General features: G+C 38.3%; 1 protein-coding gene across 1 annotated transcript in view; it reads left to right on the top strand.

Annotated features, from left to right (window-relative positions):
* Positions 1-27846, top strand: part of gabbr2 (gamma-aminobutyric acid (GABA) B receptor, 2) — a 179716-nt gene that overhangs the window by 105019 nt on the left and 46851 nt on the right. Inside the window, exons 4-12 of the mRNA XM_057354280.1 lie at positions 2324-2425; positions 6473-6538; positions 11641-11829; positions 11997-12239; positions 19228-19288; positions 22105-22185; positions 24155-24305; positions 24621-24753; positions 26932-27039. Coding sequence (XP_057210263.1) covers positions 2324-2425; positions 6473-6538; positions 11641-11829; positions 11997-12239; positions 19228-19288; positions 22105-22185; positions 24155-24305; positions 24621-24753; positions 26932-27039 — 1134 coding nt within the window. The remainder of the gene's footprint in view (positions 1-2323; positions 2426-6472; positions 6539-11640; positions 11830-11996; positions 12240-19227; positions 19289-22104; positions 22186-24154; positions 24306-24620; positions 24754-26931; positions 27040-27846) is intronic.

Genomic DNA, 27846 nt, shown 5'->3' with positions numbered 1-27846 from the left:
TACCATAGGTACTATAATATACTACAGTTTACATGCTCACTACAGTAAATACTAGTATACTATTCGATTTACACTGTACTGTATCATAGTTACTATAATATGCTACATGATTTGTGTGATGTATTGTACTTCGTTATATTTAAAATCACATCCGTTACTGAGTAAAAAAATGAAAACATTGCAAGGAAAAAAACATGACCGGAAATTACTCCAGTGAATGATGGGCGCGAGAGTTTTTGCGCCAATACCAGAAGAGCGATGGAGATGGAGAAGTTAGTGCACCTGTCCTAAAGATGAAACCCATCGAACTCGGACTGCTGAAGACATTGAAGTAAACCCCTGGCCATATTTAAGCAACTATTTCAGCTTCAAGACAGGATTATGGACGCTGTTCAAACTAGCGTCTTATAAAAATCCTTATGTGCAAGAATGTAGACGTACAATAAGATAAATAATATTTGTTTAAATACTGCTCGTACCCTTGTTACATTGGTAACTAATAAGAAGTTTGGACAGTTTAGTAAAAGTCTAAATGACATTGGTGCATAATGCTATATATTTTAAGTGTTTAATCCCGTTTTGTAGACGCATGGTTCACTAATGTATCTGCACCACATTTACGCAGTGTGTATGGAACCGAACTGACCAACGTATGCATTAATGACATATTTAAACGTGCATCATATGTCTCTCTCTTCTGTAAGCGCGGGGCAAAAATGAATATGAATATGAGTCACATGAATATGCTTGCTATTTCATGAGTTTTGAAAAGCCTCACCAGCCCTGCCGTAAAAAGGACTGTGTTGCCAGATCATATTGTTGAAAAGAACAGAAAACAATGACAAGCCCAAAATAAACCTACACATCGACACATTTAATAAGGCAAAAAACCACTACGCGCAACTGTTCACTTTATTAACTATATAATGTATATGCAGCTTCATGAGAAAAGACTAAACAACAAATGCGAAGCTCTTAAAAATAAGTAAACATGGCAAGTCCGCGAGAGCGCGCTGTGAAGCTCTGAACATAAACAAAACACAACGTCTCTGTCTGTGTTTTAGTTAAAATTGCCTCACTTAACAAGTCTTTGGCCGAAAACAGCAGATATGTATCAAACGGATTAAACTCTTGGGATTCATGTTTCTTGTTCACTGCGATCAACGGCAAAAATGTTGCCATGTAACGACCGGGTTACAACTGTCAATCATCACATTTACTCTCATTCCGTACAAACGTGTAACTGCGTGGAACCATTTATATGTGGTTTCACTACTGAAACTTAGCAGTGTGTACCATTGATAATTTATTAAGAAAACAAGGCTTAAAATCTTTTTTATTGTTAATTTACCTTCTGAAGAAAAGGTATATTGATTTAATAATTGTTTAGTTAATATTTCTGCTATATGATTCTGTGATGTTGCTGCAAAACAAGACAAAAAAATTATTTATTGGTTGCAGTGCACTTGTAACCTGTTTTAATATATAAAATTAGGCACTATGATGACTATTGTTGGTGTTGCACAAAACAGGAGAGGTCCCCCTCCCGCTTTTTACTTTGAGTACATTTTAAACAAGCTACTTTTTACTTTTACTTGAGTGGATTTTTTGACTGGTAATTTTACTTGTACTCAAGTACAATTTCATCAAAGTAGTAGTACTTGTATTTGAGTATAATATTTTTGTACTTTTTCCACAAAATTTGTCATATTGCGGTGAAGATAAGATGATAATAAATCCCACAGAGCTAGGAATGCATCGGATTGAGAAAGTTGAAGGGGGATGCGTATAAACCAGTGGATGTGTTGTTGATGTTTTTGGAGTAGATTTGAGGTTTGAAATGATCTCTTTCTTTCCTTCTATTGTGTTATACAATACAGCAGAGCTCAACCGTATATGGCTTTCATTCTCACACCATAAATCTTTATGTAGGACGGGAGGTATTGAGACTTTATTTGCAAGGGACTGGACCATTTTTCAAAAAGCATCCATTGACAAGGATGGATGAAGTCTGTGGGGAGCAGAGCTCGAAGCACACGGAGGTGGAGTCGTGTTTTATCCAAAGCCCTATGGGGGAACGGGGGACCGCTGGAGAACAGGCATGCCTGCAGTCTCCGAGCTGATTGGGATTCAGGGGAAATGTGAGATCGGCAGGAGATTAGAGTGAATTGAGACATACTTCAGAGGGAGGGAATGTTGCTTTTGATTGGGTACTTTTCTGGGTGGTTCGCCATCCGCAAACCATGTTCTCATTGTGTTCTCTTTCATTTCCGACTCCCGCTCTCTCTCACTCACTCACTGGCACTTTGTATGTCTCTGACAGGTGCGGAATGATTTGACCAATGAGCTGGAGAAGGCAGACATCCAGATTGCAGACACAGAGAGTTTCTCTAATGATCCCTGTGTGAATGTGAAGAAACTGAAGGTAAGAGAGCTCCTAGTCCCCGCTTAAAAACCATCAACAATGCCTAAAAACCTAACAACTCACAATGTCCCACTCATATATCATGTCATATATTCAATATTATGGCAATGCACTGACCTTTCAACCCTGTAACATTCAACCATGAAACATATTTATACACTCCATATAATACACGGCATAGGCTTATAGAATGTTTGTGTTCCAGATGGAAATACTATGGGTTATCAACAGGGAAAGAGAGCCAGATGGTTGCCAGTTAATAAATTCTTCTATGACGGTTAATGTCATTAAATTAACATATCTCACGCATGAGGTGCTTGCTCCTTTAAAATGCTAATAGATGGATACATTTATCAATGAGATGCACCGGTGTTGAAGTATTGAATTTGTTCATGAGTAGGCTAGTATTTAATCACAATGTCAAAGCCGGTCATTACATATTTGAGAACCTCTTAAGAATTTGTCATGAATGGCACTTGGAAACATTTTAGCAAACTTCTTATAACTGATTATAAGAACTTTTCGTTTTTTTAAGAAGGCTTTTATGAATCTGGCTTCAGGGTTATACAGCTGACTCTCATATGCTAATGAGGTGAGGTGTCATTGTCCTAACACGATTTTACATTACAGATTTACCTTTTGTTTTTATTGGTAATTTTTATAAACAGTTGAGGATGAAAGCATGCCGTGACCGTGTCATTTGGGAGTAAGCTATATCTGAATAGCCATTGTTCCATTGTTTGCTACTCCTCTTACCTTGCGATTTCCAGCTAAAGGTTTATTCCCTTACCTTTTTTTGCTGACTCCACAGCATTTTTAAACTCACCATGAAACCATTTTGACTTCTTGTACTAGCCTGACTTAGTACCTCCATTATCACAATTCCCCAAATGGCAGAGAACTGCTGAAAAACTGTTTCTTCAGATTCTGCGAGGTCAGAGTTTTCACCAGTTGACACATCTCCTGTAAAATCTCTTTTTTTCACAACACTGTTATATTTGACATTGCATCGATTGCACAGAATTTGGGAAAACAACCCGTAAACAAGGTGTACATGCTTAAAAGGACAGTTCACCCAAAAATAAAAATTCTGTCATCATTTACTCACCCTCATGTTGGTGCAAAGCTGTATACATTTCTTTGTTCTGATGAACAGAAAGATATTTGGAAGAATGCTTGTAACCAAACAGTTCTTTGCCACCATTGACTACCATAGAAGGAAAAATTACAATTGTAGTCAAAAGTGCCCCAGAACTGTTTCTACATTCTTCAAATGATCTTCTTTTATGTTCAACAGAACAAAGAAATTCATAAAGCAATTTTTCCTACTATGGTAGTCAATGGTAGCATAACTTTTTCAAGTGCATAGTTCAGCCAAAAATATCTTTATTCATTGTTGTGTTTTTAAAACCCGTATATAATTATTTTATCTGTGGACCACAACAGAAGATATTTTGAGAAATATGATTTTTTTGTCCATACAATGGAAGTCAATGGGGGCTATGTTGTTTGGTTACACTGGCGCCATTGACGTGCCACAAAATATCTTCTTTTGTGTTCTGCAGAAAAAAAACATCATACAGCTTGTTTGAAATGACATAAGGGTGAGTAAATAATAAAAGAATGTTCATGTATAGTTGGAAAAATTCCCTTTAAAGTCCTCAGGAAAAATGTTAAAATATAAAACTTACCTTAGAGGGCTCCCTAAAAGCCAAGTAGGAAAAATTGGGTAATTAGAGTGAATTTTACAAAAGCTGAAAAAGTAATTAAAAACGCACAAAGCTGCAGTGATTTATCATTAAAAACTATATTTTTAATGCATTAAAATCATCCAGGAGGATACAAATATAAACATAATATTCACTGCAGGTGGCCCATAGCATTCACGGTGTATGTGTTGTCTTCTGACAGTGGTGGTGGTGACTAATGTCCTGGGGCTGCTTGGCTTATATCCAGGTTGCATTTGAAGAGCCCTGTGGTTGCCAGAGCTGGAGAGGCTCAGGTTAAGTGTCCACGCTGCTCGAGGCTTTCGCAGGCTTTCTGATCCCTGCCTATTAAGACTGTACATGACCCAAGTTGGTCCAGAAAGAGACGCGGAAGCATTTCACACAATGGCTCCGGTCTCTCAGCGTGCCATTTGGCAATGCTGAAGCGCAGGGGTGGTATTGAGGCAAACGAGAAGGAACTGTTTGCCATAAGCCACACGCTGTTTAATTTCGCATTCGCTTTTGAACCCATTTTGAATGCCGCTCCATCGCGAATGCTGTTTACAGTCATTGTTGCAGAATTCCCCGCTTATTTCAGGTCTTAAAACGATCATAAAAACTATTGACGCTCTGATCTTACATGTAGATGCTTCCGGTTTGAGAGCCGATGACAGATCTGTGGTCCACCCACTGTAGTCATTATTTTCTCTCTCGCTTGAACACGATAGTTCTCATCTTGAGCAGCTCATTAGTTTTTTGTTTTTTGTTTACTTGAGGAGCCAGAAAGGAACAGAGTTTTAGATGGGCATTTAAATATCCCAACAGATACAACAGTCTTTTGATGGATGGGGCTGCGGCACACCTTGAACATTTCCCTGGCTTTTGCTAGAATCAAGGTCAAAGTTGTTCAGGGTGGAGATGGATATTGTGACATCTTATTACATTGAATGAGAAAATAGATAGGTAACATCAAGAATATACCAATTTCCATCTATATTGTATGTCACAATAGTTCATATTCTTCATGTAATCCTAAAGACCTCGCTTTGGTTTGTTGGGTATGTTTGTGGCAGAAGCAGGATAAGAAATCGAATTTATAACTTTCCATTCATTCACTAACACCCTTCACATAGTGCATGATGTTCATATGTCCTCAGAGTCCTTCTAAAATGGATGTCACACCTTTCCCCATCAACTTTCTTCTCCTTCCGTCTGCCACAGCGCTGTGGAGTGGCTGAAGGCCCCATGCCGTGTGTAATACATGGAGACTTTGCTCCAGTGATAGATTGTTCCTTAGCGATGCAGAAATGGTCAGGATGGAAACGCAGTGCTGCAAAGTGAGCCGAGTTATTTAGAGACTCAATCATGCAGCCTGTATGCCGGACACAGAGGAAACAATATGGATATGAAACTATTCACGCCATTGACATTAATGTCGCTCTGTAATTGATGGAGTCGCTCGGACATAATGCAATCTCACCCGGCGAAGATACACCCAAGCTGCGCTTTTGGAAATTGCTTACGCATTTCATGTACTGTGGTCCCCCGTGGGGAGCCAGGCTGCTCTCATGAAAAGCTTGCTTACTTGCTTTTTTATTTTAGGGATTTTATTGATAGAAACAGTGGGGGAACAGACTGTAAATGATAGGGGAAGAGAGCGAAACAGCACTGGGAATTGGCAAGAACTAAATGTGTATTATCTGTATATTTAATGAAGTGTGTACTATGTAAAACGTTTTCAGCTTTTTTCATCATTACATGAATGTCTTTGCAGGTCATTCAAGTTAGTTATGCAGGTTTAGGATATTGGGCTTGACACTGGTGATGGCTTGTGGACCTCATGGATATAATGTCAGACTACTTTGGATCTTTAATATAACTTATATTTCACCTTTACAATAGATATTGACCCTTTACTTTCTTTATTATCTTTATTGTACCCACACTGCAAAACAAAAACGTAATTTTACGAAATTTTACTGGTTTCACAGATTTTTCACATATTATTTTTAAAGACGGTCAAAAAACGTAAAACAGGGGAGAATCTTAATTTTACTGGAAAAAATGTAATTTTTACAGGATATTTTTTACACTGCAGTGTACAGTATCTATGTTTTATCATTCAAACATACCATACTTTTTTAGTGAAATGTTCTGCTTGAAATGTCTGCTTATATTATCTTTCATTAAAATGCCATTTGCTTAGATATTTAATGCATAATGCATACATTCATACATTTTTAAGTGTGGCTTAAGTGTCTTAAGAGTTTCTATATCTATTATTAAAGTCTTACATTAACCACCTGTTTAATCCTATTCTCTGTTTGTTTGTTTTTTATAGGACAACGATGTTCGGATCATCATCGGTCAATTTGATGAGAATCTGGCCGCCAAAGTCTTCTGCTGCGTAAGTCTGTCATTTACTGTATATCTCTGTAAACATAACCTGAAACCATTCTAATTACTAGCACCAGACCATCCAACACAATCTCACGGCAAAAACGTATGGCTAATTTTGGCTAAGTATGAATTCGTACAATCTAATTCCTAGATTTCAGTACGATTTGCTTTTGCGCCAGTTACGTTTAGAGGTTTAGAGGCGGGGTTAGGGGTGGGCCTTAAGCATTTATTCTAGTAATCATACGTTTGTGTACGATTCACAATTTATGAAATCATACGAATCGCCGTCCCCGCGGCGGTACTTCTTTAATGTGTGTTGACTCTTATTTACCGCTGAGTGGCAGTCTATTCACAGATCTTCACTCAGCGTGAGTTGACGTGTCAAACTCATTGCCTCACTCAGCAGACGGGCAAAAGTTAAGACGCTGTCTACAATATCAAAGTTACAAGAACTTAAACCCACAGGCACTAATAGTTTTATTTAATACTAGTCATAAATACATCATTTCATTTAACAAGGGTTTAAATTTGCTCTATTCATTCAATCAATGCTTTATTCGGTTTGAATCATTTTCAATATATAAGAAGTGTTTTCATTTAATGCTGGGTTGCATGCAGAGCTTTAATGTTTGTATTCGCTCTGTGTTTTGTGCAAATTGAGAAATACAGCGAGTGAGATCAGAGCGCCTGTGCAACAGTGGCGGAGCCAGACAATTTTCATGGCCAGACTGAGACCATAGCTCACACAGGGGTAGCACAGAAACTGATATCATCTTTTTTTTCCCTATGTGGCAAGTCACTCTGGATCTAGTAGTGTTTCTTAGTCACTCACTCATTTACTTAAACAGGCAGTGATTGCCATGTAGAATTACATCATGAAGATCCACATAAGTTTTTTAATGTATTACTAAACTGATTTAAAAAAAGATCTGAAACAGTGTGGCATTGCAGAAGGTGGTGTCTTTTTAATTGGTGATAAAGCTCACACCATAATGACAAATTACACGACATAAGAATATACCAGAATGCACTTTTATAAAACAAACATTACAATATCACAGAGAAACCAAAATATAGTAACCTTAACATTATGGGCAAGCATTTCAAAAATATTCCTTTGCAATACTTTGCATTTTATCATTTGGCTGCCAACTGCCAACAAAACATTTTAATTCCCTTTCAAGGATATGACACAGACAGACCACCACCATTAAGCTAAATCAGCACTGAAAGTTGACTTTACTTTTAATGGCCTTCTACAACGCTCTTTTAAATGACACCGACACAGTGAAACTGTTTATATCTTGCGACTTTCATACTGCTAAATTAACAGCCTAAATTAATTTAGCAAACTTTACCATGTCTGTTTCAACTTCAGCACGCCAGCCATAATATACATAAATTAAGACAAGAAACATTTCAAACATAGTGAATAAACTTAATTCTTCTTGTTAACTTACCTGTGACCTCTTCTCTCGCGGCGGGAAACAGACAGTCCTCCTACTGCACGCGCAAAGTCTGTTGGAGCACACGCGAACAGCAACAACACTACTTCTTCTTCTTCTGTAATTGTGTTGGTGGCAGTGTTGCCAACTCTTTTCAATGGAAAGTAGCTAAAGCCTGCCCGAAAAGTCGCTAAATGTCGCCAAATGACGTCACGCGCATATCAGTGACGTCATCACGTAGTATCTGACAGCTAAGTGCTACAGGTCTGCTTCACATCTCTACTCTCTGAGCGGTTGTATACAGTATTATATTAAAACAATGCACCCAAATGCACAATAAATAGGTTCTTAATGACTTATTTTTCTGTTTCTGTTGGCAGACAACAAAAACGCATGTAACAGTGAGTGAACTCACCAATTAAAACTACACACCAGCAGTCACTTTCGTTGAACAGCTAAAATCCGTCTGTGTTCTTGTTTATGCGTCCATACAGTCATCGCATTTTAAATTATAAATGCTCAAACAAGGTCAATAAGTGATTAGTTCTTGGAAACACTGTTTGTACATGCCTCTCTCATTCACGTGTCAGTGCAGTCTGAACTGAATGTGCTGCTTCTCCTGCCACGCACTGAACAGAATAGACACAGAGAGGCGGTGCTGCGCTGGGAAGGCAAAAGCTCGCTCTCGCGGGGCATTAGACCTGAAGCAGAATGTTTCGCTAAGCCGCCAAGGCTTATTCAGAAAGTAACTAGATTTGTCGTTAGTTGCTTTTTGAAAAATAAGTCGCTAACGGGGTCTGAAAAGTTGCTAAATCTAGCGACAAAGTCACCAAGTTGGCAACACTGGTTGGTGGTTGAAATTCAAGTTGAGTGTATTACAGCCACCTTCAGTTTGGGTGTAGAAGTACTTCTTTGAGGTGCGCTGTTGAAATGCGTCCATATGGGAACAACTGTGTACAAAAATGGTTCCGCAAAAAAGTTGCCGGCAAAGCGGTGTTGGGGGGCCAGGGGGGTGGCCAAAGATTAATTTATGGTGGCCTTGGCCACCATTGGCCACCCCCTGGCTCCGCCCCTGCTGTGCAAAACTCTGCGCGTGTTTGCTCGTGTGTGCGATGCGCGTCATTCATAAAAAAATGGCAAATCCCAACTCTAACATGAATTAGCTATATTTCCTTTAAAACCGAATGTGTTGTATAATATCGTTGGATTACCAGCATATATCGCCCATATGGAATAAATACCACTGCAAACACAGCTGCGTTTCTCCGATGTTAACCCAGGATTCAATTATAAACATTCATGTATAAATATTGGTAGGCTACTTTCACATACATTGGGGATATATTGTCATAAATCAAGAAATGTCTCTGCAGTAGGCTTTTCATAATGTCAGGCTTTTTAAAGTTCTTTTAAATGTGGCAGCCGCAGCAAGTGAGCGTTCAGCGACAAGCCCCGTTCACGACTTGTATTGTCCTGAAAGCGTGGTCGGTCAAAACATATCAAAACATTAAAAACAAAAATGTTTACCTTTTTACCATTAGGGTAGACTTTCCAGTTATCTGAACCCTGCACTTTAAAAGCCTTTTAATAGTCAGCTCTTTGTTATTGCTCACACAACCTCCATCAACCCCCACCACCTGCGACTGCAAGAAGAAATCACCCTATAACACTTCAGCCAAAACTCAAACGAGACGTCTATTGAGAAGTTGCATATTTAAAAATCGATTGAAATGTAAACAGGGATTTTTACCTTAATTACTTTATAAAGTGCTGCATTGATAAAGAAGATATGAAAACATTTAATTGTTTGTCATTTAAACGAGAGGGCATTACAGTGTTTTAATATGTAAAATGTAATATTAAAATAATTGAATATGTTACGTAAATTAGGAGCATTACGATTATAAAAAGCATATTTTGGCAAAGATGTTTCGCTTATGTTTGGAGTTAAGTTTCTTATCAGTGTTAAGGCGTCTTACATTTATTTGTCACCCTGCAGGTAAGACATTAATTCTAAACTCTGCTCTTTCAAAAAGCGAGACATTCACACCTCTCCCATCCGCCGTCAACTGAGAAGTGGAATCTGTTTTTAAAAGCCTGTAGCCTACTGACATGGAGAGAATTAAAACAGTTCAATGCTTGTCATTTAAACGCAGGTCAATACACTATTTCGTCACACTTTAATTTAAAACCGATGAAACGGTCTATCAAGTGCATATTTTGGCAAATATGATGTTTTTTTGTTCACGTCTTCACACGGGCCTCTGTTCTAGCTCATTAATAATAATTTTATGTTACATTTTCGCCTTTTGCAGTTTACTTTCTCCGGTCCGCAGTCATTTATAATTATAAAAATAGTGATATTATGTCACATTCGGCCTCAGGTATTGGCTGAAAGACAGCGTGTAGGCTTCTGTTGTCGCTTTGTATCATTCATTTCTGGTTTAGCTGATTGTCACCAGCCTGTCACCCGCTCCGAGCGAGCCTCGAACCGACAATCGGTCTACACCAGCTTGGGAGACGGAACCGCTAATGAGGAGGCTACGCTCCGCTATGTTCTTCATAGGCATATTGAAGTAGCTGATGCAAACTGCCCACCCCTGCATGATCAATGTGATCTGTATACGGTTTTCACTCACGCACAAGTAGCATATTTTAGTGTAAAATGATCGCTCATGGCAAAAACAATTGTACAATATATTATTAAAGGTACAAATATTACATTAAAGGTTCTGCCCGCATTGGAGCTGTTGCGCGTTCAAAATGTTTACTGTTTTGTTTTACTTGGTGATATGTTCAATGAAGACTGTTTAATGTTATTATAAAATTTTATATTGAACTTCATTGCGTTTGCGCTGTGGTGGAAATGAGATTATCCTTAAATAAAGATACATTTATTATAAAAGCTTACCCACGAATAGGGACGTATTAAACTGTGGTTATGGAACTTTTTAAAAACAATCAAACGGTTCAACAGTTTGCTCGTATAAGGACAGAAAAGACAGTGCATGGTTATTTTTTATTATTATAATAGTGTGTTCTTATAACTATCAGGCATATGCAGTCACTTTAGACTGGCAGAAAAAAATGATCCTTATATGAACCTCTGTGATCATACCACGTTTGTTCTAATGATTACTTTACTATGTCCTGCATTTGGCTCAATTCTCCGCATATATCGCTTTTTTTGTTGTATTATAAACGTGAATAACTCTTGTTCGAATCTTTAATGTGTTGCCTCCTGTCATGTAATAATGAATTTATCACATTGAATTTCACTGTTTCACAGTACATATGGTAAAGTACTGAAGGCGCAAACTCTCCCTTTGCGCCTCCTGGCGGTAATTTTGCGAACAAGTTTCACATGTAAATGTTTTTTAACTGCCACCCTTCCCCAACGGCGGCACTCAACGCGGCGGTAGAGAGCATTCTGGTTGACTACCTACTGTAGTTACAAATTCCTGTGAGATCAGGTTGGAACATCTTGAACGGGCTTTTGGGATTGATCATACAAACGTCATGGGTTTGAATTGCAGTATATTAAACATACTGATAAAAATATAACTTGAATTCATTGTTAGGCGCTTTGGATAAAAGTGTCTACTAAATGTATAAATGTAAATGCATTAGCGTTGAAATTTGTCTGTTTTTGTGTGTGCACTAGGCCTATAACCTGAACATGTATGGCAGTAAGTACCAGTGGATCATCCCGGGATGGTATCAGGGGAACTGGTGGGAGCAGGCAAACTCCACTAACTGTACGACTAAGAAGCTGCTGACAGCTATGGAGGGGTATATCAGTGTGGATTTTGAGCCCCTCAGTGCCAAACAGATTAAGGGAATATCAGGAAGGGTGAGAATCTCAAGTAAAAAGGAAAAAACTGATACATTGCCAATTTATCTGATGCTTTTAAAACAATGCATCATTTTTTATTAATATCTTTGTTTATTTTATAAATCTATCAATATGCTGTTCCACGCTCATCAGCACAGCATAGACACATTTGTCGTCTTTTTCAGACACCGCAGGAATATGCAAGGGAATACAATCGAGAGAGAGAGCAGAAAGGAGTGGAGACCAGCAAGTTCCACGGCTTCGCCTACGATGGAATCTGGGTGATAGCGAAGACCCTCACCCGTGTCATGGAGATCCTCAGACACAAGGAGAGACACGATATGTACCACAACTTCACAGTGGATGATCGCGAGGTGGGCAAGATGGTTCTGGACGTCATGAACGAGACCAACTTCTTCGGAGTCACGGTAAGTTTATGTTTCGCGGGTTTTGTCTACTGGCTGGCTAAATTTCTTCTAAATTGACATGGTTTAATGTGTAAAGATTTTGGTTTACACAAAGGACGATAACAATAACTATGAGGATGACAAAAATGTTTTTAAATTGAGGAGAATAGTGGAGTCCATCACTATTATGTTGAAAATACAGAGAAAATATACTGTTGGGGTGACTTTGGGATGAAAAAAAGTGTTTGGATTGACAGCCAATTCAACTCCATTCGAGTTGCATGAAAACTGCACAAACGATCAAAAAGTAACAAAATGACTCATTGTCCTTTGGTTTGGATGCTAATAATTTTTTGTTAGAGTTAACTTTATAGTTTTCCGTCTTGGTGGGTATGGGCCTTAAATCTTAACTTCTCATTGAAATGTGTACAAATGATAGTCTATGCACTCATGGGTAATATTTTGTACTTGTTGAGCTTTTATGGTATTTAAATTCCAGCCAACAAAGAATGCAGACTTGCTTTCGTTAAGCATCCCGTTTGGATCTCATTTACAAATATATTAGCTGTCAGGTGTTACTCAAAAAAGTTGTTCCATAATTTCCCCCAGAACAGTTAAAACTGTTGTTTTGTGTTTTAATAAAGAGAGAGCTATTTTATTAATAAAGCTATTTAGTGAGTATTTGGTTTCACGGTATCAATTATAAAATATGACAAAATAATAATAATGCCAAATGATATCCAGAATTAAAAGGTACACATTTCTGGTTGGAATAGTCAAGCACCTGAGGGAGAAGACATCGGACGGCAATGTTTTCCTCAAGAACATTCATGCACATATGGTTACACGTGCGGACACATGTGGAACGCTACTTCAGATGCATTTGATGCATGTGCTTCAAAGTAATGGAATTTGTGATCTCTTCAGGGCCGGTTTAAGGTCTGGAAGGCCTTCTGGCGCTCATGCAAGCTGTACCACTAGAAGCTACAATACAGCGTATCAACTGGCTCTACCAGGATCTATTCATGTCACTTTACATTGAGCCGTCAAGTGACATTTCCCAAAGCTAATGCATTGTAAAGGCCATTTTGCGATTACCAGATGCGCTGTCAGTGCGAAACGCCCCAGATGGAGAGAAACCAAACGCTACTGCGAACGCGCAATGTAGCTAGCAGAATGAGGTCCATGCTTTATTTAGTATGCAGGGAGCGTCCCGTCTGCAGACATCACCAAATGTAAGCATCTCTGTGCGTGTATGTTTGTTTATGAGAACACATCGCTGCGGCCTGCCAAAAGTGTGATAAAAGCCAGTCAGCGAATCTAAAGCTAAAATGGAAATTTCCCTTTGTGTAATGAAGGAAAGGTTGTCGGTTTGGGAAAAGAAAAATGGAGGTTAAGAGGTGCTGTGGGTATCGGTATGTCCTCCAGCTCTATGTATTCAGTTTTTATCCAGTAGTTATCTCTCATGTGTGATGTGGAGTGGGCTTTATGGCTGCCCCGGCTGACAACTAACAATACATGTGCTTTACGATCTCAGGGTAGAAGCTTAATGGAGAGGAAGAAAACACAACAACAAAAACACAAGAATTAAGAGAAAATACTGTTTTAATGCCAGAACAAGATCATGCTAAAAGTGGTTGTTGTAGTTAAGTACATTTACACAAACACACTCCACAGTGTGACGCCTCTTTCACACCGTACGCGTAAGCAGTGCGTAGGGAGAGCGTTGGCAGCGTATGCACCGCGCTGCCTGGGTACCACAGTACAACAATGCAATTTCGCATGATGTTATTTTAAATACATCAATGAGCAAAATATCTTCCAGAACTTCATCAAAGTGCCTTTTAAGTAGATTGCATAACTATGATTTCTTATATAGCATGTAGCATGATGTTTATGTAGTTTTATCTGTTTTCAGAAGGTTATGATGACCGTGGGGTTTAGACAGTACACTGACAGCGTAATGCAATCGTTTACCACTCATTTATATGCAATATAAGCATAACATTTAAGATATACTTGTATTATAAAGCCTTTAAATGTGCTTTTGTGGTTTTGGCCAAAAAACTTCTAGCAAAAGTATTTTGAAAGGCATATGGCGACTGTTTAAAACACATTAGACACCACTTACATGCTTTAAAGGTAAAAGTATTTTTATATTTTCCTTTTTTTCCTGTCAATCCATGTCGCTTTAATAATAGACTTGACGGCGAAATTATCGCTGCACTGCTGCTTGCTTATGCTCCCTGAGCAAGCGCTTCTTACGCGTGTGGTATGTGTGCCGAAAAAAATATGCGCTGCTTACGCGTGCAGTGTGAAAGCGGCATGATGCATTGCAATGCATCTGGGGTGTAGATCTGACGGCATTGAGACATTCGGATGCATATCGTGACTACAAAAAGGTGTTAAGGCTAATGTGTTTTACAGTCGTGGCTGAAAGCTCGTGCTGGGATTGTTGTGTACAGCTGACAGAAAACAACGTTGATTGACAGATGTTGTTTAATGTGTCTGTTTTCAGCATATGTTTACACCGCTGTGTCACAGCCTCTTTTAAATCCAGGTGTTCGACCGGTCAGAAAAGGTTAATTTCGGTTGTGCTTTTATGTAGCATTGGATATGAAATATTCATGATTTTAGCTGAATAATTGTACACAATCTCACCGAGCACAGTCACATAAAACCGGACGCCTGTGTGATTTGCGATGTGACTGCAGCAGATTTAGTGCTCCCCTGAGGACCAGGTTTGTCTCCTGCCCAGGTTTGTGTGTCCAGCAGAACGAGCTGTTCTCACTTCTCCGTCAGATTTCGAGTTCTGTGAGTGGAGCTATCGATCGAGTGCCAGCATGCCCCAGGAAGTAAAACATTAGCTTAGAGTCGCCTCCGTGGATCACTTCGAGTAAGAAGTGCACTGGGCTGATTTGGACAGGAGAATGTTAGCTCTGTATTCACCAGTGTGGGCCTGTACTTGCAGTATCTAAATGCAAATGCAATGGCCAGAGAGAGCGCAGAATGAATTAAGAATCCAATTACGACAGACACATAATTTATCGATTACAGCATCCCGTTGCAGCAAATTAATCTGTTTACTGTTTGTGTTTTTGGAGATTACACTTTGTACAGTATGTGCACATACAGTGTACTTGCCTAACAAAATACAAGTATCCACATGTACTTAAAGGCATATTTTTAAAATACAAAAATTTGTATTTTAGGTAGTCTCTTACATTAAGAACAAATAAATAAGAAGATATTTTGAAGAATGTTGGTAACCAGAAAACATCGGCCCCCGTTGACTTCCATTGTATGGACACAAAACCACTGAGACATTTTTCTTTTGTGTTTCACTAATCAGGCAGTCTTATGCAAGATTTTACGTCATTTAAGAATTTGTATTTTAGGTAGTCTCTTACATTAAGAACCAGTGTGTAAGATTAAGGAGGATCTATTGATAGAAATGCAATATAATATACATAACTATGTGTTCGGAGGTGTATGAAGACCTTACATAATAAAGCATTGTGTTTTTATTACCTTAGAATGAGCTTTTTCTATCTACATACACCCCCTTACATGGAATTGGCCATGTTGTTTCTACAGTAGCCCTAAATGGACAAACTGCTCTACAAAGCAAATAACTTTATTATAACTTAATTTACTCTACATAGTAAATACTTTATCTCCTCCTGCAAAAAAGCAAAAACGTGATGACATTGTCCTGTGTCAGCCACCGTAGTGCTTCGAAAGGGAGAGGTCAGCGGTGGACTGAGCCGTTGGTTGCAATTCACAACCTCACCGCTAGATTGCTATATTTCACTGACTGGTACTATAAGTCATTAAAGCACCAGTAGATAGTTAACAACACTTGTACCTCTTTATATATGCTTGGGACATTTAAAAGCCAGGGGCCTCATTTATCAAAAGTTCGTATGCACAAATGTGTAGAGAGTGCGTAAGAACAGTTTCACCCAAAGTGTTGGATCTACCAACTTGTACTTATACGTAGAATTGTGTGTAAATATAAGCACACCTCTGAGCATGCTTTTGCAGAAAATCTAGTGGTAGAACAGTGATACTACAAAAACAAAGTGCCACCGTGTGTCCTTTATTTGCAAATAGTCAAATAAGAAATTCATAGTTAAAGCTAGACATTTGTATAATTGGTGTGAGAAGCTACAAAAGACAGATGGAAAGTAATTTGAAATGTAGTAATAGTGTCATGGCTGATCTCACTTTGCTGGATGATTTGGCAAACCTTCTTTTATTGAAAGCACAATGTAAAGACGCACTTAACAGAACAATATATGAAAAAAGAAAAGAAAAAACATTCAAACAGACTGAAAAAGAACAAAAAGAGTTATGCATATTTATTATATGAATTAAACATTTAAACATCTTATTGCTTTTCTATTACTACATCGCTTTACCAAATGATAATAACATTGCAATTCGGAACTGCAAATTCGGTTTATTTTCTGAACATTTTAATTTATGCAAAATAAATCTCCTATAAATAATTATGAAATAAACAATAAAAACCAAATTGAGCAAAACATGCATTGTGCAAAGAATGCGTTTTCAAAGACCGCTGTGATTTGTTTAGTGAGAGCACAGAGTACATTCACGTGATTTATAAAGGGAGGTTTCGTCACCATATATGGTTCATTGGGGGCGTTTCCGAATGCCAATGACCATGAACGTGAAAGTGCATGGCTCTTAAAAACATGTGGGATTTATCAACAATGATTACTTACTGGTGTGTGTAAGAACCGTGTACGCACCTTTGATTTTTTTGTACTTAGACACGTTCTAATCTTCATTCGTAGGACAAAATATAGAACCTTTTCTGCGCACTGTTGATAAATGAGGCCCCAGATTTGCTGGAGTCTTGTGTTTTAATTTTAGTGCCTGTATGGTTGGTCTGACAAGACCATCCTAATTTGCTTGTATCACCTTTATCGCCTCCACCCTGAGCCCCTTTTGCAGGCCTGAGGGTGCCATTCACACCTGTCTGACCTCCTTCACGCCCCCTGCACGCCTGTCCACAGGTCTGCACACACTCACTGATAAAGGTGTCATCAGCATGTCTGACCCAATCCCACACCTGCAGCACAACAGAACGCCTATTTTCAGCTTTAGAGGTGGGGGGGGGGTGAATATTATGAAACTCGAATTAAAAAGGCTGTATTTAGAATGTATTTAGAAAGCTTTCATTGACAAAAGAACATTCTTAGTGGCGTTCCTAAAGAGTGACTTGAGTTCTTCAATAAAACAAAGAAGGAAATGTAAGACAGAATGTTCACACTGTTCCATTCAATACAATCAAAATGTTAATGGTGAGACAAACAATACACAGATGCTCCATTCACTTTCATTGATTGCAAAACAGTGTTGTGAACATCATGAGAAAAACAAAAACATGAGTAAGTTGATAAGTGACGACAGAATATTCATTTTAGGGTGAACTGTTCCTTTAAGAACTATTGGAAAACAATCATTATAACACAGAAAATAATTATGCAGACATACTTTTGGAAACCACTTTCTAAATATATGTAAATTACCACAACTAGGTCATTGTATTCTGTATGTTTCATTTGTAAGAGGGTAGTGTAGTTCTCATTACATACGGTTTGCGCAAATAACTGAGTTTCCCAACTATATTGTTTTGTGAGGGGAAGCGTTTACCCAGTGCGCCAATCTCAGAGTATCTGAACAAAGATTTGTGGGTGCTCTACACATCAAAGGCAGCTGTTTTTAGAAATGCCATGTTGGCTCCCATTGTTTTGATGGGGTTCTAATTATTGCCGTGGTAACGAAGTGCGTCTCTCACCTGTGATTTTATTGGGGCGAGTGATCCAAGATCTTTTCAAATGGCTCATTAGGTAACTCTGGGGGCAGGCAGACGGCAAACTACATTAACATGATTCCTTTTTGCGAAATAATGAGCAAACTAGATAATATTTTGATTTAATGATGGAGCTTTTATGAAGCATTTATGTGAAGGCACTGTATACCTGTCTGCGCTTTGATCAGCAATCCGTGATTAGTCAGCAGTGTCTGATGAGTCATATTTGAATGAATGATTTATGGGAAACGGCTTCCCTCTGCTAATGATTGTGTTTTGTGACTGGGTAAAGTCATTCATTAAGGTTTGAGGGTCTCTGCTATAATGTAAATACAGTCGAATTCCTTTGGCCGTGACTATGTTTATAATATAAAACTCCCACGTGCCTCATTGCTTTTATAAAACCGTAGCCGCATTATTCCTATATTAAGAAAGTCAAGTTTTATTATAGACGGTTTCAATGGCAGCAACATAAACAAACGTTATGTGTCCCAAACTCAACTTCCAGTAGACCTCCGCAAAAAAATCAATTACTGTTGAGTAGTTTAATACAATTAATATACAATAACATATCAATTCATATTAAATATAAAAAATATTGCTAGCCACTACCCAGACCGATAACCAAACACAGACCGAAAGTAAAATTTGAACCAGGCGCTTGCGTCCGATGAAACCGTCTATTTTTTGCCACACAGCATCAGCATCTGCATGGCAACACCCTAGCTACCACCCACAGCACCCTAGCATCACTCCAGATTTGTTTAGAAAGAAAAATCGAACTTTTGTTATCCTTAAACCAGGAAGGCATCCCAGACCTCTTCAGTTGACCCGATCTGACGCTCTCTCAGATTTCCATGTCCTTCTGTCATTTAACAAATCAGTTTTTATTATGTTTGCCTCAAAAAGAGATCAATTCACAGATCTTTAATCTAACAAATGGTCGGAAAAACAAGCACTGTGCCAGACTTCAAGATATACACCGTAATTTATTCCTGTGCCGGAGTAAGCAATGAGATCGAAAATCGATCTCGTAAGACGTATCGGCCCAAATTGCGATGCGTGGCGATATTTATCATCTAAAATGCACTAGACTTCTGCACACTGTGTTTTTTACATATTTCATCCACAGTCGTGTTGAGAGTTATTTTGTGTGTCTTGCAGGGTCAAGTGATGTTCAGGAACGGAGAACGCATGGGGACCATAAAGTTCACCCAGTTTCAAGGTAAGTCCATCAGACGATCATTTTTCACATTTTCAGCCAAATGTCGATCAGTCGAAAAACTGAATTTAAATGAACATCTCAACCCGTGACAGCGACCTTCACATATGAAGAATATCTCTCCAGGACATTGGGCTGGTATTTGTAACATCCATCACGTATAGAGGCAGGGCGTCCAGTGGCAGTTTTGGTGTCATCTGGTGGTTTAATGGGGTCAGAGAATTCCCTTGCTCGGTCCTCTGATGTGATTAATCTAGTCTGTGTGTGTGTGTGTGTGTGTGTGTGTGTGTGTGTGTTTCCTGAGGCCAGGGGAGATTAACTCTGGTTTGTGGGTTTTAATCTCAGAGAGGGGGATTCCCTTCTGGAACCCTGCGGCAGCTGCAGGCCAGCGGTGCCCACCTCTTATCTGCTTTGGTGCAGAGGTATCCTCCATCTTATTGTGTTACTGCTTAGACTGTTTTTGTGGGCAGGACCTGAAAGCTGTTGGGCTGAGGGGTGATTGAACTGTCTGTTAACATGAAGGAAACCGGCAGTCGGGATAAAAAATGAAAAATAAAAAAGCAGCTGTTAAGGGTGTAACAGAAAGGGCTTCAGATGGCTCAAGAAAGTCAACTTTCTAATCTTCTCTGTAGTGCTTGCTTGATCTGAACTGTGTCTGTGTTGTGTTTTTTAAGAAAAACGATTCAGACAGTTTATCAGATGGCTTTTCAAATAGCAAGTCAGTAAGAAACTGTCAACAATTATTTGTACTATTTTAATGGCTTTCTTTCACATACCTAAACCTGTTACGTCATACCCATAAATGTATAATTCCCCTATTTATTCTCTCACTTTTTCACTCACTCTCTTTCACTCAAAAATTACTTATTCTTTCCACATTCTTTCAGGATTTGATTCATTTTTATTTTTCATTCCAGCTCTTACATCTGTCTCTCTCTTTCTCTCCATTACTCATGGTTAATAGATAGGAAGATATAGCCCCGGCTGAATAACGATGTGCTGGCTAACAGAACTATTTCTGAGCTTTATAAGTGGTTTCATCGGACACACAGCCTGTGTTTGGGTATAATAATATAACAAATTATTTTATATTTAATTTATATACATGTACTTTTTATAAATGTTTTATTGTATATTGATTGTATTCAATTAAAACTACTCAACAGGGCCACATAACCTTAATGTTGTTGCCACTGATACCATATATAAAACGGTTAGTTTCAGTTCTTGATTCTGATTGGTCAATAGCTGTGCTTTATACGTGCTAAAGCACAGCTTACCGCTGCACCCAAAGGCAAATTTTTCCAGCAGAAGTGATTTTACTTCATGAAAGTTGCATTGCTCGAGTACCTTATTCATCAACATCCAAAGTCCATCATATACTGAACATGGAATGTGTGACCATGGATCATTTTATAGATGTAAAACATTATTGGTATACCTTCATGTTTGGACAATGAATTACTTCATTCGCTTATCCAATTGGCGGTCAGCCATGAACTGTCATGAGCTGTGATCATAAGTGACTCATTACATTGTATGTCTCATAACATTGCGTAACATTATTTGGATTGATACTGGGTGCTTAACACCTGTAACTTGCTTCAATCACCCGATAAGAACATGTTTGTTAGAAGAAGTCATTCACCACGAATACACAGGCATAAAAAAGTGGAAGTTAATGAAACATTTAGCAGAGGTACAGAGTATATCAAGGGACTGATGTAATGATCTCCTCAGTTCATCTGTTTTATGGATGAGCCAGAGTGAAGTAAGCTAGCTATTAAAATCAAACATTTGTTGGTTGAATGTTTAATAGCTTCTAGATGTGTCATCTATATGTGAGTGTGCTTCTAAAAGTATGCATTTAAAACAAAATATGCATGTAGAACTTTGACAGTTTACATTGACTGTCTGTTAAGCCCAACACAGCTAGTCCATCATTTCTGTTCGTATTTGGGCCTTTTAAGCCCTTTGCAATGCATCTGAAAAGGAAAGAATATTGCAGTAGTTTTCTGCCATTCAGCAGCACGACGTTCTATTAATACATCTTGTATTTTTTGTTATTGGCATTTACCATAAAAGGTGTTCACCCTGTCCTTCTGTTTTACACCGAGCAGATTGCAGAATATCCCTTGGCACAGAATCGCATTTCGGTTCAGAGATGGAGAAAAGATTCTTAGTATTATCATCCTAGAAAACACTTCCAGGAGTTAAATGATAAATATCCCATCTTCCCATGTTCACTGTCTTTTAAGTGAGTTTTCATCCTAAATAGGATGCATTTGGCCCTTTGTGACAGTCAATACACAGGCAGTCTCGAAGCGTCCACAGGGGAGAGATATTGAGGTTTGAGATGGCTTTTGGAATTGGCTTGCTTTGAATGAGGCCTCAGAGAGTAAATCTGGTTCTGCTTGGGATTTATTGACACTAAGTTATTTTAGTGCATCTATGGACACATAACCTCAATATGCACCACCGAACGAACATGCGGTAGCTCTCTTTATTTTATTTTGGTTTTTATTGCATCCCTGTCAGCGAACTAGCAGTATTATGTTTGTTTTCTGAGAAAAGCGACTCTCATTAATCACGTGCCTTTTAATTGATGTGCAAATGCACAAAGTTGTAATTTACTTACTAGTTTAGATGGCTAGAGAAAGTTCAAAATCATACACCGAGGAACATGGCAAATTACAACATGTTGGTCTGGTTTTGTAGTCGCCACGCGGAAACTAAATTTGCTGTTGTTTTCTTTCTCTCTGGCGACCTCCGGTTTGAAGCACAAAGGTCTTATCACAGTTTTTTGCTGTTTTTCACAGAGGGTCAGGAGGTGAAGGTGGGTGAGTACAACGCCATCGCAGATGTACTGGACCTCATCAACCACACCATCAGGTTCCAAGGTAGGGAAAACCCTGTTTGTGTGTGTTTGTAGGTCAGCGTATGACTGAGAAAGAGGCAGGAGGTTCATATGACTGCCAATGTTTTGTTCCAAGTGTGGTCATCTGAATTATTCAAGAGATATTTTTTCTCTGTTTGCACACATTGACATGCTTTGTTTTTGTTTTTTTCAATCCCTGGATATTTATCGCTTCAAATATTCTGAGTTTGAGAAAAAAAACAGGTGTTGAGAGCTTGAAGTAAAATTGTTATCATTGTACAGTACTGTCTTTTGTTTTCTCCTATAGAACTTGTTAAAGGAATTGTCCACCCAAAAATTTAAAGTCTGTCATCATTTACTCACCCAGAGGAAAAATGTTTTGCTCATTGGTCGCTTTTTCTAAGCTCAGGAGACATCGTTGTGATTCTCCTATGTTTCTTGATTAACTGTCAGCAGTTTATCAGATAGTTCTCCTAAAAATCCTTAGGAGAAACAAATTGTGAGAATGTTAAAGTGTCTAGCTAAGGAGAAAAGTCTGAGCACAGTGTGAGATGTTACAGAGATCTCTTATGAAACTTTAGAGGAGACAAATGTGAGAATGTTAGAGTCTCTAGCTAAGGAGAAAAGTCTGAGCACAGTGTGAGATGCTATGGAGATCTCTTCTAAATTTCAGTAGAGACAACCATGAGAGAATGACATTTTTTGTCTCAGGAGAAACATGTGAGAAGCAGGAGACTTAACCTTATGTCTCAATTTGAAGTTCATTTGATCTAATTTCTGTCTAGGAGAAAGATGTGAGATGAGGAGGAGATCTCTTATTTGATTGTCCTTTCCTCTGGGCACCCTCAAGTTGTTCCAAATCTGTATACATTTCACAGAAGGATATTTGAAAGAATGCTTGTAGAAAGAAACAGTTGACTACCATAGAAGGAAAAAACGTTTTGTTCTGGTGAACACAAAAGACGATATTTTGAAGAATGTAGGAAAGCAAACAGTTCTGGGGCACTTTTGACTACCATTGTCATTTTTCCTACTATGGTAGTCAATGGTGGCCAAGAACTGTTTGGTTACAAGCATTCATCCAAATATCTTTCTCTGTGTTCATCAAAACAAAGACATTTATACACATTTGAAACAATTCGAGGATGAGTAAACGACGACCGAATTTTTATTTTTGGGTGAACTGTTCCTTTAAGAGATGAATAGATTCAGACAGAATAATCTGAGCAGAAGACATTTATTGAACATGTTTTATTGGCTATTACGTTTAATTAAAGAGTTTCATGCACCTTTCTTGACACATGAGTTTGAGAACATTATAAAAAGTTCTCAAATTGTCTATGAAGCATTCAGTTTTCTCTTTACTAAACATCTTTTTAAAGCATTTCTAAGCAAATGCAAACACACTGAGACAATCATTTAACTTAATAAAATGGTCTATTTCCTTTTAATTTCGTACAGTATATCGTCCAGTCATACGCACAAAGAGAAACACAAACCCCAACCGCAACAGAGGTATATTTGCAAAGTATTCTAAACTCATAAGTTCATAAGAATCTGTACTATCAGCTATAGTCCAGAAAAGTTAAGGCACTAAAGCATCCCAGTCGCATCTTAAACAGGTCCTCAGGTCTTTGAGTTGGTTTAAGTCAATCACACAAACTCAGTTTGGTGACTCATTTGATTTAAGTGGTGGACTTTTCTTTTCTCCAACTTCTCATTATGATGGAAGATCTAATCGCATCTTACATCACCACCACATACACACTAAACACGTCCACAAACAATATTATATAACCTTGTGCTGAAATTGACCTAATATGTCACATTAGTGACTACACAACCCCATATATCCAGTCTGTGGCTGGCATGGCATTTTAAAGCCTCAGTCATTTGAATGAAAGGGGAGTGTCTTTCTAGAAATTATTCAAGGCCTTTTCAGAAATTACTGCAGTGGATGATGACTGTGAAATGTCGTAATTCTCTTTAAGGTGTTGAACCGCCAAAGGATCGGACGTTTGTGCGTCTGCAGCGCCGGCAAATAAACGTCCCCCTCTACAGCATCCTGTCCACCATCACAATACTGGGCATGCTGATGGCAGGAGCCTTCCTCTTCTTCAACATCAAGAACCGCAACCACAGGTCAGTCTTATTTGATTCTTTTGAATATCTCCTCATAAGAAAAAAGTTGATACTTAAAAGAAGCATAACAGAGAATTCCACTATGGCTCCTAAGCAATGAAACAGCAACGTCTAAGAAAAAAGTGCTTTGAGATCAAACAGGAGTAAGAGATGTAACAAAAATGGGTCACTGTTCAACACCATTCACTAAGGCTTGAGACAGTATCACTAATATGACACAGGACATTCATGGGCATAGATGCAAATTTAATAGCAGTACTTAATTATGAATTCAATGTGAATATTTCATGCATCAGCTGTGTGCTTTATCTGCAGGCTGATCAAAATGTCAAGTCCTTATATGAACAATCTAATCATTTTGGGAGGGATGCTGTCGTACGCCTCCATCTTTCTCTTCGGTCTGGACGGATCCTTTGTGTCGGACAAGGAATTTGAGACCCTCTGCACTGTGAGTAATAGCTTATTCTGATGCAAGGAGGATTGTGTTATACAGTGGGGAGCCCGGGGATAATTGTCACATTCTTACTCCAGTTAGTTTTTCTCAGGATAAGTTTGTGACAACATGCCCCACTATAAAGAATACGTTTTCACAATCGAAACCTAACATTAGCCTCTTACAGTAATTTTTTTATAGGCATACCATATTTTTATTGTAATTAAAGGGGTAGTTTGCCCAAAAATGAAAATCTGTCATCATTTACTCACCCTCTAGTTGTTCCAAACCTGTAACCTGTATAGACGGTTTCATCTTAACAACATAAACAAACGTTACTGCGCATCCACACTATTGTGACCCCAACTGAACTTCCGGTACACATTCACAAACAATAGAGTGCCTGCAGTTCCCTTTCTGTTGGTTTCTCGAAGTTGTGTCGAGACAGAATGGGGTTTGGACTTGAGAACCTATCATCTCTGATTGTACTTTTAAAATGCCAATGAACTTGGCGAATGGCATGGCATGCCAGTCTCCGCCCCATGCATACGGGTATAAGAGGAAGATGGTGTGCCCATTCATTCACCTTTTGTTCTTCGGAACCTGTGAGGCATTAAATGCTGAGCGTTATCTCTCTGAATCTCTCTACTGGACTTTCTACGACGCAAAGCAGCGGACTCATCCTCTTGTGTGCGACTTCCCCTGGGCGTCTCCGGTTGAGAGACAGACAAAAAGGGAATGTCTCGGTTATGACTGTAACCTCTGTTCCCTGATGGAGGGAGCGAGACGTTGTGTCCTTCATGCCACAACGCTTCACCGTCCGCTGCAGCGACCGGGAGATGCCTCTCAGGTTCCTCAGCCCTAATGGTGAATGAATGGGCACACCATCTTCCTCTTATACCCGTATGCATGGGGCGGAGACTGGCATGCCATGCCATTCGCCAAGTTCATTGGCATTTTAAAAGTACAATCAGAGATGATAGGTTCTCAAGTCCAAACCCCATTCTGTCTCGACACAACATCAAGAGACCGACAGAAAGGGAACAGAGGTTACAGTCATAACCGAGATCATTATTTCTGATAACAATCAAAAGAAACCGATAAGAACCGTTACTTGGCTAAACTTGTCTCTCCAATAATTTGAATTTAGACTCTGATATCAAGCTGATGTCAATGTACAGTACGGTTTGTTTAAAGTCACCATGAAATCAAACAATCAGGAACATTCTAAGTGTTTTACACAGTGTTTGCAGTGATTATTATAAATGATTTATCCGTGCACACCATTATTTTCAAAATTCATCTGCACTTGTAATCTTTAAGTGAAAACATCAAGCTCCTCTCCACCTCTCAACAACAACTCTTCACCACATGACGTCAGCAACAAAAAAGAGGTAAGACTATACTGACTGTCCAATGGCCAGGCATTTTAAGCCCTCCCCTCCAGGCCCAACTTACAACAGACCAATCAAAAAGGGAAAGGCAAAATAAAGCCCCGCCCTACATTTCAAATTTCAGAAGCCATTTCACTCGGATATACGTCACGATATGGAAAAAAAGTCAATCGCAACTTTCGTTTCATGGTGATTTTAAATGCGACCGAACTACAGGACCCATTCAACAAATCGTTCATTTAATACAATTATTATACAGTAAAATAACAATACACATAAATAGTGACATAAATTAAATATACATTTTTTTATAAATCGGTCTATACATTTTTTAAGCGGTCATAAGTCCCGCCCACACTTGAGATTTGTGCCAGAAATGCAAACGAAAACTTGAGAAGCGTAAACGAAAACTATGAAAGCGCAAATTAAAAATCTAGCAGAGAATTCAAAAACGATTATTTGCAAAAACGAAACTGCAGTTTATTTGAAAATCATGTCACATTCTTGCAATTGAGCTTATTGTTTTCATTATCAAAGTGTTTGTTTGTTTCTCATTGTATATTTTTGTTCGTTTTTTAAAGTTTGCGTTCATTTTTATTGGCACAAAAATAATCCTATAATAAGTTCCCGACACCCAATTTACTTTCTGATAGTGAAGCAGGGATAATTCATTTTTATGTTTCTACCGCTTTGTATTCTATAGACTAGTGTTATGGGCAGATCTTGCGTTTTGTTTCTAAATTCTAAGAGCTTTTACAACTATAAACAACTTGTTTCACTTTCACATTTGATGTTTTAGGTCCGTACTTGGATCCTTATTGTGGGTTACACAACAGCTTTTGGTGCAATGTTTGCAAAGACCTGGAGAGTGCACGCCATCTTCAAGAACGTAAAGATGAAGAAAAAGGTAAGCTACTGTATGTGTGCTCAAAGCTGTTATTTTTAAACCGTTTTTTTAATAAGAAATGTCTGCTGAATGCCAGAGGGGGTAGTGATAGCCGTCTTCTCATCCAGCCCTTTATGTGTGTGTGTGCTAACTGCTGCTATTGAAATTGGTATTAACAGGAAGTGAATTACAGATTTTTGTTTTATGATCTTGCATGAGAGTACAAAGTTGTGTTTACCCATAGTCGCATGGTACACAAAGGCTTTTGGGGTTCTAGCAGGAGTACTGGGAGAAATGGGTGATATGTAAGGTCGTTGTGTATAGGCTATATAAGGGTCAATGACGTATAAGGATTTTCGACATGCCAATTTTAAAATGCAAATAAAAAATGATATCTATTGCAGTTCTTATTAAGAATGCGCTGTACCCATAAATGCAGATTAAAATTTTGAATTAAAATGATTTTAATGTTTTTCATCTATAAATTGTCCATAGCCTTAAAAAAGTTAGTTCATTTCCTAGACATGCTTAACATTTTTATATAAATCTTTAGTATCTTTAAATCTTAGTTAAGTGTTTAGAAACAAAGTATTTGCATTTCTTTGTGTTTTGGTAAGTAATCATCTCACATTTTGTTCCATAATTTTGTCTTCTTAAATTAACAAAATTAACAAACTTCTTTTTCCTAAAAATTGCATACAACTGATATAAATGTTTTAAAAACACCATTCACTTAAGCATACTGTATCAAAAATTAATTTCTCAGCCACAAAAATTAGATATATTTTATTTTGAATTGAATACAATTATTGGAATTTTTGGTCACAC

Source organism: Triplophysa rosa, linkage group LG16 (assembly GCF_024868665.1).
Source record: "Triplophysa rosa linkage group LG16, Trosa_1v2, whole genome shotgun sequence".
In the NCBI taxonomy this organism is placed as follows: Eukaryota; Metazoa; Chordata; class Actinopteri; order Cypriniformes; family Nemacheilidae; genus Triplophysa; species Triplophysa rosa.
The sequence above is the reverse complement of the archived record's forward strand: the minus strand, read 5'-3'. Positions and strand labels throughout refer to the sequence as shown.